General features: G+C 35.0%; 1 protein-coding gene across 9 annotated transcripts; it reads left to right on the forward strand.

The window, feature by feature from the left end:
* The first annotated feature begins 131 nt into the window (after positions 1-131).
* LOC149483510 (ATP-dependent translocase ABCB1-like) lies at positions 132-18417 on the forward strand. 9 transcript variants are annotated; one of them, XM_089702567.1, is made up of 24 exons: positions 132-215; positions 367-427; positions 8290-8565; positions 8858-8958; positions 9189-9360; positions 9636-9807; positions 10112-10242; positions 10870-11094; positions 11165-11290; positions 11593-11796; positions 11977-12147; positions 12285-12483; positions 12678-12745; positions 13544-13705; positions 14034-14138; positions 14279-14440; positions 14597-14800; positions 15204-15445; positions 15867-16026; positions 16262-16351; positions 16526-16630; positions 16924-17130; positions 17538-17684; positions 18194-18417. In XM_089702567.1, the coding sequence occupies exons 1-24, from the start codon at positions 211-213 to the stop codon at positions 18377-18379; spliced, it is 3681 nt and encodes a 1226-aa protein (XP_089558693.1). In that variant the 5' UTR covers positions 132-210; the 3' UTR covers positions 18380-18417. The 9 variants fall into 9 exon arrangements, with proteins under 9 accessions (XP_089558693.1, XP_089558694.1, XP_089558695.1 ...); XM_089702568.1 differs by lacking the exon at positions 14034-14138; XM_089702569.1 differs by lacking the exons at positions 8290-8565; positions 8858-8958.
* The last annotated feature ends 641 nt before the right edge of the window (positions 18418-19058 follow it).

A 19058-nucleotide genomic window follows, 5' to 3' on the forward strand; every position in this document is an offset into this window, starting at 1 on the left:
CAGTAATATTATAATATAAATACTTACTGTTAAAAATATATGTCGTTATTATATTTTATAGACCATGATTTTTAGTTTTTTCTTTTTCGAAAAATCCTGAATTTACAAACCTACAAGTTAATGTTCATAGTGCAATCTCCAGTGTATTAGATATAAGCTGTGGATATAAGCTTCTTGGAAATAAACAATGAATTATGAAATTTGACAAAAATGAAGTAAGCATGAACATCAATATTACTTAAAATATTAATTGTAAAAAAATGTATAATATTATTGTGCAACTTACTACTATATATTTTATTCATGTTATAGTATATTACACATTTTAAGATTTAAATATGTATTTTAAATTTCTTTTTTAAATAGGAAAGAAGACGCGACTCATGTTAAACAGACAAAACTACGAAGCATTTCTTATTTTACATTGGTAAATATACCTACTTTATAAATTATAATAAAAACGCTTTTATTCTATTTACTTGTATTTTTGTGAGATTGTTGAAATTTTCGATTTTGACTCATTAAACGGACGGAAATAGTATTAAATTCTAACTTTGTAGTTACACCATAACAAAAAGTTGATTTTAATTAAGCAATGTTGACTAAGTACTTATAAGTAAATATTATTATTAGTAACTAGTTACATGAAATTCAATTTTTATGAATAGAAAATTTGAAATGATCATTTACCTAGGTAGTTACGCATCCACCCCAACCCTCTGTATTAGGTTGAGCAATAGCTTTCCGCTGGCCTCAGCAAGACCACCGGAGAGTTCTTGCAATTTAGCATAAGCATAGCAGTTATTGAAAAACATTTGTTTCGTAATAAGGTATCGATTGTATCATTGCATGTAATTCTGGCATTAACATTTGTGACTCCAAATCGTCCACTTGTTATAGTTAATAATTAAATAAGTTTAATTTTAATTTAATTTTATTTTTTAAAAAAGTCAAATCGCTCCCGCAAAGTTTAACTGGCGCAGCCGGTAGGATAGCCATATAAGGTCTGCATGTCTAGAGGTCTTCAAAATTAGCCCTAGAACATTGCTATAAAGGCCGTGCTATCCTAAAAGAACCGAAAAATAAATTTGTTAAACGACCACGACGAGGACATGGGATCGACGATCGGTTGGTGAGTAAAACTTTTTGCCATCCTTTCTGATATATTCCTATATCCTTTTCACGAGAGTGTAATTTTGACTTTTAACTATTTTTAACTGTTATTTTGGGATTGAACGTCTCGCATTATAACGGATCTGGTTTTAATATGAAATTCTATTAAATCAGTAATTAGTTATAACTTATACATAAGAAATATCGTATTAAATTCTAAGAATAATTGTCTTGCATAAAACTCTGCACAGACTAATTAACTATAGAGTGTAACTTAATTAAAAGTTTTAAATTAGAAAATTAAATGATTTTTGCATAAAGAAATATTAATATTAATTGATTTAATTGATCTCAAAATCGATCGTAATTCAATTAATGATTTTTATATTTTATATGTGATTTTATACCTTACTTCAAGTTTTAATTTTTATAGTAATAATTGATAAAATATTTTTTTTTTATTGTGCTATATTTTAAGAATTTTTATTATATTGTGTTTTAAATTGATTTCTGTGTGTGTGTGATTTTTATAATTCGAAATTATTGTAATTGGTTAAAGACTTCAGAACTTTAATTACTCTGTACTTATTTAACATGGAAAGCGTAAACGTAATAACAATTCCGAGTGATATGTTAAAGCTTATTCCTCTTTTTGGTGGAGACAAAAGAATTTTGAATCTATTCTTTCGAAAATGTGAATATATAATTAATAAATTTAGAGGGCATGAAGAGCAGAATATTTACGTTTTACATGCAATAACTAGTAGATTAATAGGCGATGCCGCCGCGTTATTATCCGAGCGCGAAGATATTAACACTTGGCCCGCGCTAAAAGAATTGCTGGAACAACATTTTGGTGATCCGCGAACTGAGGATTGCATAAAAATCTCTCTAGAGTCCTGTAAAATAAAATCCGGGGAAAGTTATCTTGAATTTTGTAATAGGATACAGAATATTAGATCGTTACTAATATCGAAGGTTAATTTATCGGTAGATACGGAAATTAAACGCGCGAAAATTGCGATTTATAATCATACAGCCCTGAACGTTTTCTTGTACAATTTGCCCGAAAGCATGGTGCGAATTGTTAGACTAAAATCGCCTAATACATTAGAACAGGCCCTAGAAATTGTGTTAGAAGAAGTTAATTTTCACGAACAATATCAGTCGCGCAATCGTACCCATAATAATACAACGGTACCCCAATTTTTACCAAATCCTCAACAAAGATTTAATTTTGGGACACCAAATGTACCTCAAAAATTTGGTTTTAAATTCACACCCCAACAACCGTTTAATAAAAATCCACAATTTGGTTATAAGCCACCGTTTAATAAAAACCCACAGTTCAAGTATAGGCCTTCATTAGATCAAAATCCACAATTTGGTTATAGGCCAACATTTAATCAGAACCCACAATTTGGTTATAGGCCTCCTGAAACTTTTGGTATGACGCCACAGAATTTCGGTCAAAGACCTCCTCAAAATAACCGCTTTGAGTCTACTGACGTTTCCATGAGGACGGCACCCCCTCGACCACAAAATATAACTCAGCCAGGTTTTAGAGTGAATGAAACCGACTTACATAATGACAATTCACTATATGACAATTATTACTATGACTATAATCCTTACGACTATACGAATTATTATGGCTGTAATCCTTACGATACGAATTACGAATACGACGCGAATGAGATTTATACACCCACTGACGATACTCAAGACGATAATGTGCTTCCGTCTGATGAAGAAAATTTTCAAACGAAAGCCTCTATAAAGAAAAAATCATAGAATTAAATTGCGATCCAAATCTGAAATTGCCACACATTTATATTCCTGAAATTAATTCCAAATTTATGATTGATACAGGGAGTACGCGATCATTTATCAGCCCCCGAATTGCGTATCAATATTTTCCAAATTTTATAAAATATGAACCCTTTAAGGTTATAAGCACCCATGCATCCAGTCAACATGATGAAGTTATAGAAATTCCGCTTTTTCCAACGTTAAGTACCCCTGACCACCATAAATTTCATTTGTATGACGTAGACGAGCGCTATGACGGACTTATTGGTAACGACTTACTAAAAAAATTAGACGCAATAATTGACCTGAAACATTTGCTACTGAGAACCAAGAACACAGACATTCCCATCATTAATAATAACTTAGATTATATTATCCACTTGCCACCCCGATGTGAACAGAAGGTAAAAATTCCTACCGACCTTCACTCAGGTGTTGCAGTAATCGACTTTAAAGAATTTATACCCGGAGTAAGAATGCCTTCAGCACTAGTCAACTGTATTAATGGCTATGCCACAACAATAATCCAGAATAGCGTAGAATCACCCATTACTCTAAAAATTAGCAAACCATTCAAAACATCGGACCCAGATTGTAACTTTGTACACGACGACAAACTCAACGACAATGACAACGACGAATTACTCAAAAATAACTTATCAAAGCTGAGACTTGACCACACTAGCGAAATAGAGCGTAATAAGATATTCGCATTATGTCACGAATATAGAGACATATTTTATTGCGAACATATCCCATTAAGTTTTACAAATGAAGTTAAACATAAAATCAATACCAAAAACGAAGACCCGATTTTTGTTAGACCGTATAGACAGGCTCCTGCGCAAGCAGATGAAATTAATAGACAAGTCGAAAAATTACTTCAAGACAATGTAATACGAGAATCACATTCCCCGTGGAATGCTCCTGTTCATTTAGTTCCAAAGAAGCGCGATGCTTCCGGATTAGTTAAATGGCGTATGGTAGTTGATTATCGAAGGCTTAATGACATGACTGTTGACGACCGTTATCCACTTCCTAATATTACTGACTTACTGGACAAACTTGGTAAGAGCCTCTACTTCACTACACTTGATTTAGCAAGTGGTTATCATCAGATTGAGGTAGACGAGCGAGACATTAAGAAAACAGCCTTCAGCACTCAGTATGGACACTATGAATTCCTTAGAATGCCATTTGGCCTAAAAACAGCTCCTGCTACATTCCAGAGAGCAATGGACAATATATTAAGAGGACTACAGGGAATACATTGCATGGTCTACTTGGATGACGTAATTGTATTCTCCTCTAGCCTAGATGAACACATATTAAAATTAAGAACCATTTTTGACCGACTCAGACAGACAAACTTAAAGGTACAACTAGACAAATCTGAATTTTTACGAAAAGAAGTAATTTACCTCGGGCATACTATTACTAAAGACGGACTGAAACCTAACGACGATAAAATTACTGCAGTACTTAATTACCCGATTCCCAAAACAACTACTGAGATCAAATCTTTTCTTGGTCTTATCGGATACTATAGACGGTTTATTAAAGATTTTGCACATGTAACGAAGCCTTTAACATCTTGCCTGAAAAAACGAAATAAAATCATTTTAGATAAAAATTACATAGATGCATTCAATAGATGTAAGGAACTCCTAACGAATGCACCACTTTTGCAATACCCAGACTTTGAAAAACCTTTTATCTTAACAACTGATGCATCTAATGTTGCGTTGGGCGCGGTATTATCACAGGGCCCCATTGGAGGCGATAAACCCGTTGCATATGCAAGCCGCACCTTAAGTGACACCGAATCACGCTATAGCACCATAGAACGCGAGTGTCTAGCCATTGTTTGGGCTATTAAACATTTTAGGCCTTATCTTTATGGTAAGAAATTTATGATATATACTGATCACAAACCTTTAGCATGGCTTAACTCTCAAAAGGATACAAGTAGTAAACTGACTCGTTGGCGACTTCGACTACAAGACTATGACTATGAAATAGTTTATAAGAAAGGGAAGCAAAATTTAAACGCAGACGCCTTGTCCAGAATTAAGGTTAACGCTACACATTCCGATAACGAAAACGAATCTATGGTTATTAATATAGGTGATAGAGACAATAGGCCAAGAACGCATAACGACTCTAGTATAATTTCTATATCAGAACGCGATTCTAGTGAAACGACATCTATTTCCGATCCTGAAACTCTATCGGCGCTGATTTCTCCTAGAAGGTCACCATTTGTGACGTCGAAATCGGATACAGTTCATTCATCTAATATTGTAGAATCGTCCGGTATACCTGTACTCCATAAAGCTAAGGTTATAGGACAAGGTTCAAGGAACGTTATACCGATAGAGATTGGTAAACGGAAGACTAAGGTCCCTATTAAAAATGTAAAACGCCCTCCGCAGGTGGTGTTGGCTGATAGTGATGAGGTCCGCGCTGGCCCTTCAACTACAACTTCTTCAACATAACCCGGGAATTTATCCTGTGAAAGAAGGGCAAGCATATCTCCAAACAGACTATTGGACTATAATTAAGGTTTTAAATTTAGATAAGATAAATGATGACTTAAATTTTATTATTAGCAAATACAGTGAATTCGATAGTTTAATTAATAAGAATATTTCATACTTACACGATTTTCAAGTGGCAAAATATCACGCTGAATATATTCGCGACATAACGGTTCAGAAATACGAACAGTTAGTTCCACACAAACGCGTCAAAAGAGGTATCCTCAACCCTCTGGGTTCCTTAATTAAAATTATAACGGGAAATTTAGACTATAATGACGCAATTAGATACGATAAACTTACAGCTAAACTTGAAAACGATCAGACTATCATTAGAAATAAAATTACCTTAATATCTAAAATGCTCGATAGTTTTATCAATTCTACTGAAGTCTTAAATCAAAATTCTAATATATTAGATAAGCGTTTAAAAATTGTAGAATCTATGATTAAGGAATTAGCATCTAAGGATAATCATTGGGTTTATACTACTTATGTTGTAAGCCTTTTAAATTTATTTGTTAGTAATTTTCGTTCTATTTTTATAAAATTAGGAGAAATAGAGACTGCTCTAGCATTTAGTAAAGTATCCATATTACATCAAAGTATTATTAATTCTACTGAGCTGATGCAACATTTAATTCTTATATCTCAAACTGAAAATTTAGTGTTTAAAGCGAGTGAGGCAAATTTAGTAAAACTAGAAGAAACTATTAATGTTAAATCGTATATTAAACAAAACCAGATTACGTTCATAATGGAGGTTCCAATTACAGATAATTATACTTATAACTATTACAAATTATACTCTATACCTATGTACCGTGAATCCGATAGTAATACCGTTTCCATTTTTCCTAAATATCCTTACCTGTTGGCAAAGGGGATGAAATACTTACCGGTCGTAAAACCGTGCCGATCGCTCGCTGCTGGAGAACAATTCCTATGCGATGAACAAAATCAAACGCCATATCCTGAAACTACTTGCATAGAACAACTGCTTAAATTTGAAGGAAACCCAATGCACTGCGAACAACAGCTAATCAATATAGAGAATGTGAGAATTCAAAGAATCACACCTATAAGTTGGATACTTTTCTCAAAATACAGAAATACTCTAACTCAAATTTGCAATGGTGATGTCAGCAAATATCCTGTCGTGGGCACATACATACAATAATGACCATCGACGAACCATGTAGCATCGAGATCCAGAATATAACGATTCGCCCTCACCAAGTAATCACTGAGAATGATCCTGTAGAACCGACAAAAATTATAGTTTTGCCGCAATTACCTGTGAATAGAACTCCAATATTATCCAGTACACGTGTACTCAATATGCGAGGCATCAACTTGGACGAAGTTAAATACAAGGTGGGCCAAAAGAAATCACCCTATTGGAAGATGCTCTCATTTTTGCAAATGGCCGCCAATGTCAAATCTGTTTTGACATTTGTGTACTGGACAGATGTAGAATACAAGTGAACAAGCCATGGAGCGATACAGTACCCAATAACGCGGAATAATCGTGTCAACTTTTTTGCGTAACAATTCGTCGCCGATTCCCCGGCCGTCCGACACTGACTGTGCAAACACTGCGCCGTTTGGCCACCAACCTTGAAGAGTATGGGACCACACGAGACGTTGCCAAGAGTGGCCGGCCCCGGAGCGCCCGTTCTCCCGAGAATATCGCCGCTGTTGCCGAGGATGTCGAGCTGTCGCCGGAAACATGCTACGGGCACGGTGCACGCTATAGGGCCATGTTGACTGAGTTTTTTTCTGCCGCAATTGGACGAATTAGGACTGGAGAATATGTGGTTCCAACAGGACGGAGCAACGACACACACTGCGCGAGCCACAACCGATATTCTGAGGGCGGCTTACCCGGGTCGCCTCATCTCTCGTTTTAGCGATTTGCACTGGCCCGAAAGATCGCCCGATTTAACCGTTCCAGACGTTTTTGTGGGGTTTTTTTGAAGTCCCGTGTTTACTTTAACAAGGCTGAGACCTTGAAAGCCCTCAAGGACAACATTAGACACGAGTGCGAGAATTTGTCGCCCGAAGTTCTCGCTGAAGTGATGAGAAATGCCATAAAACGAGCCCGTATGGCAATCAATTGTGACGGCGCCCATTTGGCCGATATCATCTTCTCGACTTAACCAATAAAATTTTAAAGGTTCAAATAAACATAATCAAAAAACAGAATCGAAGTTTTTCATTTAGAAAAAAAATGAGAGCCAAACAACATCGGATGACTTCTTTTGGTCCACCTTGTATATGTCAACGATATTAAAGCAATCAGTGTTCAGTGATAGTGAAATGATTAACAGTGAAAGAAATTTTAGATTCAGTGCTACTTTAGGCTATACGTCTCTATTTTTAATCTTTGTACTTGTAATTCTATTTTTACTTTACTTACTTCGTTATAAGATATTAAATGTAACATGTCTGCGAAATCATCGGATAGTTATTAAAAATGAACAAACCGATAATTTCGCACTTAAGGAGGGAGGAGTTACGCATCCACCCCAACCCTCTGTATTAGGTTGAGCAATAGCTTTCCGCTGGCCTCAGCAAGACCACCGGAGAGTTCTTGCAATTTAGCATAAGCATAGCAGTTATTGAAAAACATTTGTTTCGTAATAAGGTATCGATTGTATCATTGCATGTAATTCTGGCATTAACATTTGTGACTCCAAATCGTCCACTTGTTATAGTTAATAATTAAATAAGTTTAATTTTAATTTAATTTAATTTTTTAAAAAAGTCAAATCGCTCCCGCAAAGTTTAACTAGGTACCTACTTACTTGGCTAATTACAGTTTCGATTTGCATCAAAATGGGATAAAATATTAATTGGAGTGGCGTTATTTGCGACATTTATTTCGGGAATTACTCTACCCTATGCCATTACATTGGTTGCGAATGTTTTTCAAAATATGATTAATTATGCAAAGGCAGATAAAAAGAACTTAATCAATGATAAATTTTTGCATGAGATGCACCTTTTTTCACTGAAGTACACGGGTGTAGGCGTTATTTTGTTGATGGGTGGATATCTTGGCACTGCATTGATGAACATCGCAGCTATAAATCAGGTAAACACGTATAATAGATAGGTACCTAACTATATGTATCTACCCCTACATCTGATGATTATTTTTCTTTAGTGTTTATTAAAATTACTTTAGCTAGTCATAATTCATTCTACAAAATGCGTAAAGATAACGAAAACGTGACCACCAACCACTGAAATGTGACTATCTCTTTGGTAGAATTTTATGAATGGAATTAGAATTAGCAAGAGCATAGAAACGGAAATTTCTTGATTCAAATCCCGGTGTGGATTTACAAAAAAAAAGTACTTGAACGATTCCATTACCTTTTTAGGTATTAAAAATTAGGCAAGAATATATAAAAGCTGCTTTAAATCAGGACTTCGCCTATTATGACCTTCATCAAACGGGTGACTTCGCATCAAAGATGGCAGAGTAAATAAAACAATGAATTCCGTATGTTTACGATAATAATATGGAATGTTGCTTATCTATTATTTATTATATTTCCTACCTTCAGGCGTCTGATATTTTAGTAGCCATAAAGTTTCTTCGTTCTTTCTTTTCTACATATTATTTTCATAAAATTGTAGATTTTTTTGTTGATTTTTTTTTTGAAACAGAAGTTTTTTTATAGACCAGTTTATGCTCTAATTTATTGACAGTGACGTAATAAAACTGGAACAAGGAATAGGGGATAAGCTGTCGTCATTTGTTTACAATGCATCCGTGGCTCTGGGTTGTATCACCATGTCCATGATGAAAGGCTGGAAATTGGCCTTATTGTGTCTCACGCCTGCGCCTCTTACGTTCCTATTGGTGGGATTGACAGGCCGGGTATGTGGTTATGTACCTTATTTTTTGAATTTTTTGAAAACTGATATAATTATTGTGATGCACAGAAAATTTGCTGTAATAGAACAATCTGCATTTAGATGATAACGCTATGCAAAAGTACTCTACTTGGAAGTTAAATCTTTTATTTTTTAAGTGTCATGCAGAGTCAGGCTTTGATCTAAGGAATCTGGTATATGGATACCGACTTTTGTAGGTAAATTTTAAGTCATATCTAAAATATCTAAAGTTTGTATTAAATAAAACTTTCATTCTAGATAGCTAATAATTTGTATAAGAGACAATCTCTCGCTAAAAGTGAAGCTAGTGCCGTTGCTGAAGAAGCTATCAGCTCAATAAGAACTGTGTACGCATTTAATGGACAGCAAAGGGAAATAGAAAGATATAGAAAGTGTCTTATTAAAGCACGAAACATACATATTCAAAAGGGTAATGTAAATAAAAAGATTCCTTATTGTAATATTTAAAGTAGATAATAGATAGAGTTAACGTTAGCGTAGTAAGTATAGGTAGAGCTGTTGGACTACGAATCTTTGCAGTAATAATAGGTATTGTGACTATTGCTATTTGCTACCACAGAACTATATCGAGATATTATAGTTCTGTGATTGCTACTACGAAAAATATTTGAATCATGGACAAATTATTGATTATCATATCGAATTTTAAAAAGGCATTTTAGGTTCGAAAGTAATATTATTAATAAGATTTTATTGTTTGACACCAATTTCAGAGTGTTTTACTGGCTTATCAATGGGATTTTTATTTTTTTGCATATTCAGCTCATATGCATTATCATTTTACTTCGGAATATACCTTGTTATAAAAGAACCACAGAATTACAATGCTGATGTTATGTTTTCCGTGAGTAGCATTTAATATACAATTAACTTTTTAGTGCGAATACGTATATTATTATGTTATCACTTACTTCACCGCTGCGCTGCGCTAGTCTCGGTCATAGAGTTAAACTTATACAAACCCGAAAGTCTCGGTTTCGCAGGATTAAAAATATACCTAGCCCTTTCTCGTTAGTGAATCGCACGCGGCTACGCCCGCGTTTTCAAAGAAAAACCCACATAGTCCCCGTTCCCGTGGGATTTCCGGGATAAAACCTATCCTATGAGTTAATCCAGGTTACCCTCTATATGTGTGCTAAATTTCATTGTAATCGGTTCAGGTATTATTTGCGGGTAAGAGTAACAAACATACTAATTTATAACTCGAGGTTAGCAGGATAATCAAGGAAGATCTTTATCTTCCTTGATTATCCTGCTGATAAGTATAAGTACTTTTACTTGATTGCACGAAAGAACGATAGTATTAAATTGTCTAGATAAAATTATAAAATTGATTTCATTAAATGATTGTTATAATATCTTTTTTAAATATATGTACCTTAGGATGAATTATATTATCTCCTTTTATCATCGAAAAGTTTGGAAATAACTACATACAGAACTTGTTTTAGTTTCAGTAAATATATTTTAGGTATTTTTTGGAGTGATGACAGCATTAGGTAATTTGGGGATGGTCGGTTCTCTTATGAACACATTTGGGTCGGCAAGGGGTGCTGGAGCGCAAATATTCCAAACGATCGATACTCGACCGACAATCAACCCTTTACTGGATTGCGGAATTAAGCCTAAAAACTTTGAAGCTCACGTGGAGTTGAGAAACGTCGTGTTCCATTATCCTTCGAGGCCGGATGTTCCTGTAAGACATAAATAAGAGAATAGTATATTATTTATAAAAATATAATATCATTTAGATCAATTTTTTTCAGGTATTAAAAGGTGTTAGTCTCATAGTGCAGCGAGGTCAGTCGGCTGCGTTGGTGGGTCCCTCTGGTTGCGGAAAATCTACTATAATTCAGCTTATATCAAGATATTATGATACCATCGAAGGATCCGTAAATATTTTTTTGTACTACGCTTAGGGCCGGCGCAGATATGGCGGAGCGCAGCGCAGAACATTTTTCAGTGTCAAACTAGTATCGACATTGTTCTCATTAAAATAATATTCAAGAGCTCGATGCTCCTCCGGAATAAATTATTGTTATTTGATGCGCTACGCTCCGCCATATCTGCGCCGGGCTTAGAGTCTCAAACTAATATAATAGTCATAACAAATGAGCTGATAATAAAGAACGACCAATGACTCACTTGTTATCTCATTTAATATGGCATAGTAAGTCACGTTTTATGAATGTAGGTGCTTTTGGACGGACACAATGTAAAGGATTTATCTGTGCGATGGCTGCGAGCCCAGATTGGCTTGGTGTGGCAGGAACCAGTGCTCTTTAGTGCTACTATCCGTAATAACATACGTTATGGACGCGAAGAAGCTTCTGATGAAGATATTGAAAATGCCGCTAAACAGGCTTACGCACATGAATTTATCACGAAATTGCCCAATGTAATATTTTTTCTATTTGATGATTTAAAACATATTTCTTTTCTAACAAACGAACTAACTATCCTATACCTATTATTACTAGAAGAACAAATCAAATTCGTTCTTAAAAAAATGTTTTTTTTTTCAAAATTTGGCATTTTCTTAAGCCAGAGTGCAACCTTTACTATGCCTGGGGTCTAGGGCTATGACACATATGTCGGCGAGCGCGGCGCGTCGCTGTCCGGCGGGCAGAAGCAGCGCATCGCGATCGCGCGCGCGCTCGTGCGCAACCCGCACATTCTGCTGCTGGACGAAGCGACCAGCGCACTCGACACCTCCTCTGAGGCCAAAGTGCAACGAGCACTTGATAAGGTGCATGTTGTCCATAGCTCATTGTATGATCCAAAATTGAGACTGAAGAAAACGAATAAACCAAAAAATTCTTTCAGATTACACAGTCCAGTAAATAATTACCTACTGAAATAAAACATTTTCATGTTTGATTTTAGGCTACCGAGGGTCGTACAACGTTAATAATAGCGCATCGTTTGTCAACAATACGCAATGTGGATATTATATACGTGTTGCATGAAGGCGAAGTTGTCGAATCTGGAAATCATACACAACTTCTAAATTTACAGGGGTATTATTATAAAATGTATCAACGTGGTGATCAAAACAGGGATAATCTTCGAGTTATGAGTGATGGCAAGTATTTAACGGTTTTGTTTTTAAAACTTACTGTAATTTGAATAGATATGTATTAATTGTTAGTTATATAATTATGTAATGTATAAATCATAAAAACGTAAAATCATCGCGTTTTCTAAGCGCATTATCATGTACCTACGTCAGGTAATATTTTGTGTGAGATAATCAGGTCATTTTTCGTATTTTTGCAGATAATTTTATAAGTCGGCAAGTATCCCAGATTTCGGAACACGATGGTGACAAGTTTGATTCAATACTCGTTAGTAAATTTGTATCTGAACCTTTGCACATTATTTGCTTTGCCCTTTGCTATGCCCTTTAGTTTATCCATTTATTTATTTATTTTATTTATTTATTTATGCTTTATTGCTCAAGATAAATTACAAATTGAGACTTAACCTAGGATACATTGTAACAAACGGCGGCCTTATCGCTAAATAGCGATTTCTTCCAGACAACCGGTTGTACAGAGAGATATTAAGTAAAGGATAGGAGTAGGGCAGAGCACAAATAAATATATACATACAAAAATAAAGTAAATAGGTAATAGTTAAAAAAAAAGCAATAAATAAAATAATAACAGCATAATATACAAGCTACAAGAATGAGATAAATAATATACATATGTTCACAAATAGATACATACATACATATGAGAAGAAGAATAATATATAATATTTCTATAAATATAAATGAAATATATATAAATGAACATAACTACTAGGGACATTGAGAAAGATAATAACACACATACACACAACATTTAATATTGTTTTAAAAAGTTGATTCATGCAATCTTATCAATATTATTCACCAGCAACCTAATGGGAATTAAAATTCACATATTTGTTTGAATGTAACATATTATTTGTGAAATGTAAATGTTACATATTAGTGTTACAATTATAAATTTTAACGGATTGAGGGAATATTTTCAGTTGTTTATGAAGCCGTTCTTAAAATTGCAATGTCTGCAGATTTATCCGTTAAATTTGAAAACCTTTGTGAAATCTTTTTTTGTGGTTCACAAACATATAATATAATCTCAACCTTTTAGGTAGAAAAAGAAGAGGAACGCAAAGCACCACCCCTCTCTTTCTGGCGTGTGGTAACACTTAACGCCCCTGAATGGAAGTTGGTTACGATAGGCTGCTTGTGCTCTATTGTCAGTGGTTTCTCTATACCCTTATTCATCGTCCTTTTTGGTGATCTCTTTGGTGTGAGTTTTATTTTTGTGTAAGTAGATTCGCATAGAGGATTATTTATTTTTAGGGAATAGTGCTTAATTGCTATTGAATGACTTTAGCCTTCTCTAATTGTATAGGGTCAAGGGTGATCCTGCCTTATGCCTTTGACCGTGATTCTTTCTTCGTGATTATTGTAAAGCACATCGCAGCTTTAATGTAATTAGCACATATGATATAAGAATATAACCAAATAAAACTTATAAATTATGGAATATTTGTCTGTCCAATTATTTTATGCAATTTTTACGTTTACGAGACGAGTACCTATATTCGTTTTAACATATTTTTCTTTACTCGTAGGCCATGTCGAATACAAATCCAAAGGAACTGATGAATAAAGTAGAAAAAGTATCTGTTTCCTGTATATTGATTGGATGTGCCATTGGACTTGCTAATTTGATTGAGGTTAAGATTATAATTTTTTTCAAATACTGAAAAAAACAGCAGATCGCTAGTCGCAACATTTTTAGTTGATTGCATAAAAAGTTAGTATGATAATTGGTGATAATAATACAAGGAGGTTTTTATATTTATCTATGTTATAGACAATTTCATTCGGTGCTGCAGGAGCATATCTAACTGAGAGACTTCGATTTAAAATGTTCACACATTTATTACATCAACATGTGGGCTATTTCGATGATCGTGCGCATTCTACTGGTGCGTTATGCGCGCGACTTTCTTCAGAGGCTGCGTATGTGCAAGGGGTTAGTGTGGTACAGCCTTTATACGTAAACCATTCAGGAAAATTGATTGGTTTCCATGTGAAATGAGGCTCATCTTCTTTTGAATATCTTTTCTTTATCTGTTATGACACTATAATATAATAATTTTGTGAATGTATATTTTTATTTTTAATGCAGGCGACCGGCCAGCAAGTGGGCATAATATTGCAAGGTATGGGTTCCGTAGGGCTGGCATTTTTTTTGGCGATGTGGTTTGAATGGCGAGTGGGTTTAGTCGTGCTATGCTTCACACCAGTCATTGCATTTGTCATTTGGCAGCAGAGCAAGGCCACAGATAAGGAATCCACCGGATATGCAACGGCGCTTGAAGCTAGCACAAAGGTTTACAAAAAATTGATATAGATAATACTTATATCTATCATTATCTACCTATACGTTTTTTTGAAATATTTTATTTTAGTTATTGTTTTACGTAAAATGAATAAGCATTATCTAAATCTATAGACAGATTGCAATCTGTATAAATTGATAACACGTACGTACAATGCATTTTTATCTCATTGAAAAATTATTAATTGTTCTTTAATATTATTAAAATCGAGTTTTCTTGTGTACCTAATTTCTATTGCGATTAACCTCAATTCATGATTAACTATATTATTAAACTAGTAACTAGACTATCATACAGTTAATCATGAATTACAATGTGCATCGTAGTAAAAATCGAAACTAAAACTAAACATAGGAATTGATAATCGGTTGATAACAAAACCACTGAAATCAGGTGGCAGTCGAAGCGGTATCCAATATTCGAACAGTGGCAGCCCTAGGTCAAGAGGCGAGTATCGTAGCGCAGTACAGTGAGTTGCTCGAGCCCGCGGTGCGTGCGGCGAGGCGCGCGGCGCACTGGCGCGGCCTCGTCACGGGACTATCGCGGTCCATGTTCAACTTCGTGAACGCCGCTGCACTCACGTATGGTGGACATCTCATCGTGACGGACGGCATCGCGTGCGAAGATGTTCTCGTGTAAATAGTTTAGCTTATTGTGATACTAATGTTACGATAGGTGATCCAAACGTTTTGCCAGGATGTCCTTGTCATTCAGGGATGTACAAAATAGAGTTTCAGAACTTTTGAATACATATTAACAAAAAAATAAAAAAATTCCAATTCTTGGGAGGCAGGGACATTTGAGCAACTATCTCGTCTTTCAATCCTGATAAGTAGCAATAGAATAATCTGAATAGACGTAATTGCAACTTCAGAAGTGTAACTCTATATAACTGGAGAGGCTTAATCAACGCTATAGGTAGCATTGTTTAATTGTTGATTTTTAGTGAGAGATAAAAGCCCAGTCCAGTTAAAGTAAAAATATGAAGAAACCATTTTCATAATCTATAAAGTTTTCACTGGTTGTTGATGTTGATTGTTGACATAATGATTTCAGTACAACCCAGTCGTTACAAATGGCGTCTAATCAGGCACAGAATGCTTTTACTTATGCACCTGATTTCCAAAGAGGTGTGAGAGCAGCTTCTAGAATTATAGACCTGCTAAATACAAAACCTAAGATCTTGGATCCAAACGTCCCAGCTATAGACCATTTTGTTAGTATTCTCAATTTTTATTGGTTTTAAGCAAATGGCGAAAAAATACCCTGAATTTTATCTACTTAAACCTCTTGCTATCTATGACAACCTAGAAATATAGTAATGTTAAATATGTGCTAGACATGCTGCTCGAAACCTCAATCCACTGCTTCACGAAAGATTGAGCTAGGTATACTTAATCTAAAATATTTCACGTACCTAGGTAAAATAATTTTCTCCCATAATATTGTAGCAAGCCTATGGGGAAGCTACGTTTAAAAATGTGGACTTTAAATATCCGACCCGACCAACTGTAAATGTACTGCAAGGACTCGATTTTCAGGTATATAATTCGCCATATAGGAAGTCTAATTTCATTAAATTTTTTATTAATACTCGCATCTGATACTTCCATAGCCATGGAATGTTTTGCGAGTTCGTTCATTCGTTTATCAATAAAATAAATAGAATATACTATTAATATTACAAGTTATATTGACTCAAGAATTGTTTACAGATAGAATGTGGTAAGACCATAGCAATTGTTGGAAAAAGTGGATGTGGAAAAAGTACCATCATACAACTGTTGATGAGATACTACGATCCTGATCAGGGATGCATTGTGAGTTAATAGCTTTGCACCTGAGTTGTATCCGCGGACAAACCCTCTTGTCTTTTATTCAACCATTCATAATATGTTGATTTTGTTAAATAATGTGTTATAATAATATGTTGACCCTGACTATTTAACTATGTTTTCATTCCAAATATCAGCAAAATCGGTGAATTGATTAAGCCGTGTAAGCGCAACAGAATTTTGATAGTAAAATTTTAAAATTGGTTCAATTTAATATAGCTTGCATGACTAGTTGAAAATTAGTATCTGATGAATAGAATACCTACTTTTAATGCTAGATGTTAGATGGAACACCGCTACCGCAATTGCGTATGGACCAAATTAGAGATTGCATTGGGCTTGTGTCTCAAGAACCAACTCTGTTTGACCGCTCTATAAGAGACAATATAGCGTATGGCGCAATTTCCAAGAACATCAGCCAGCAAGAGATTGTGGACGCCGCCCGAATGGCCAATATTCACGAATTTATTATATCTTTGCCGAAGGTATTTTTCAATTATTATTGATCAACGTTATTAATTATTTAAATGAATTGAATGATAATATGAATAGTTTTCTGTGTCCGCTCCATAATGACGTGAGTGTTAAGAGGTGGCTTTTGTAGGTATGCAACATAGCATTCCATTACAAGGAATCATCAATTTGCTTGTTCAAATGTAGGCATCTGAAATTTAGTGCATCAGCCACATACCTTCTTTAATATTATAGATACTACATATATCAGTTACTTGCTCTGTGGTACTATATTTGATTTTAATTGCTCTTTAATAACACTATGCATTATTAACTGGCTTCTATCATATTATAGGCTACGAAATTAATGGAAGTGGTGAATAGGTTTCCTTTTAAATAGTGTCTAATTGATTTTTTTCAAAAGTCATCAAATTTTTAGGGATATGAAACATACATAGGATCCAAAGGCATTCAATTGTCCGGGGGTCAGAAGCAAAGGGTTGCTATAGCTCGAGCGGTTATACGCCATCCGAAGATACTACTTTTGGATGAAGCTACGAGCGCTCTGGACACGGAGAGCGAAAAGGTTAATACCAGTATTATATTTTAAGAATACTGCACTAGACTCTAGCTCTTATAGATTTCTTGCCCACAAAGTAAAATTAATGTACTCGCATGAAGTTATTTATTCATCTAGTCACTACTGTCATTGACACGGCTAATGTTTGGTAGATGTTAACATCTATATGATCTTTTTTTTTCTGTATTCTGGTTAGGAATGCTCTGTAGGCACAGAAAAGATGTTACTATATTACGCTAGTCTTTTGTTGTAAATAAACTTGTTGTATAGGTATATACTATATTGTATCGATCGAATACATATTTTGAAGTGAGGTCGCGTCATGGCATGGAGCATCGACCACACAACCACAGTGGTTGTGTGGTCGATGGCATGGAGTAAGGCGACGGTTTTGCAATCGTTGAATCTTGCCAAAGAAGTTTCACTTCTGACACGCTCTTTTTTTGTTCTTTCGTGTATCGATTGTCGCTTGCCAACAAATATAATAGGTGTTAAAGGAAGCACATTGAGTGCAGGTGGTACAAGAAGCGCTGGACGCGGCGAAGGCGGGGCGCACGTGCGTGATGATCGCGCACCGGCTGAGCACCGTGCGCGACGCCGACCGCATCTGCGTGCTGCACGCCGGCCGCGTCGCCGAGAGCGGCTCGCACGACCGCCTGCTCGCGCTCAAGGGACTCTACTACGATATGATGCGCAAATAATGTGCTAATCTGTGGTGCTAATGCTAAATAATGTCGATAAATGAAATAAAACTATATATGTTTATTGGTTACTTGGTGTTTTTTTTGGTCGAATTTTATAAATCCTATACAATCTTCAATCTCTATCTCTAAACCAATAATAATTAGCACTAGCTTTACCTTTTGTAAAATATTATCTACATGACAGGTTACTCACATAGTCACATACCTAAGTACTACATTATAATATGTAGGTACATGTAATTTGTTGGGATTATTACTAAATGATTGTTACTTTATTAAAAAAAATACTTAAAGTTAAATTGAGAAACTCCTTTTTTTCAAGTCAGTTTAAAATAGATAACCGAAGGTGTTTCTTTGTATTTTTTTAGCCAATTAGTAAAGACTAAAGATATTATAGTTTTCCCCTCATTTGATTTATCAATTTTGCAACAGACATTTCATCAATAACCAATCCATACTAATATTATAAATGCGAAAGTAACTCTGTCTGTCTGTCTGTTACTCAATCACGCCTAAACTACTGAACCAATTTGCATGAAATTTGGTATGGTGATATTTTGATACGCGAGAAAGGTCAAAGGCTACCTTTTATTGCAAAATATGTACCACGGGCGAAGCCGGGGCGGACCTCTAGTACGGTATAAATTATAATCTATAACAATCACAGAACAGTAAA

This window comes from Colias philodice, chromosome 13 (assembly GCF_061535455.1).
Source record: "Colias philodice isolate Cphi_HAF_F1 chromosome 13, ilColPhil1 Martin Lab GWU primary, whole genome shotgun sequence".
NCBI classification, from domain to species: Eukaryota; Metazoa; Arthropoda; class Insecta; order Lepidoptera; family Pieridae; genus Colias; species Colias philodice.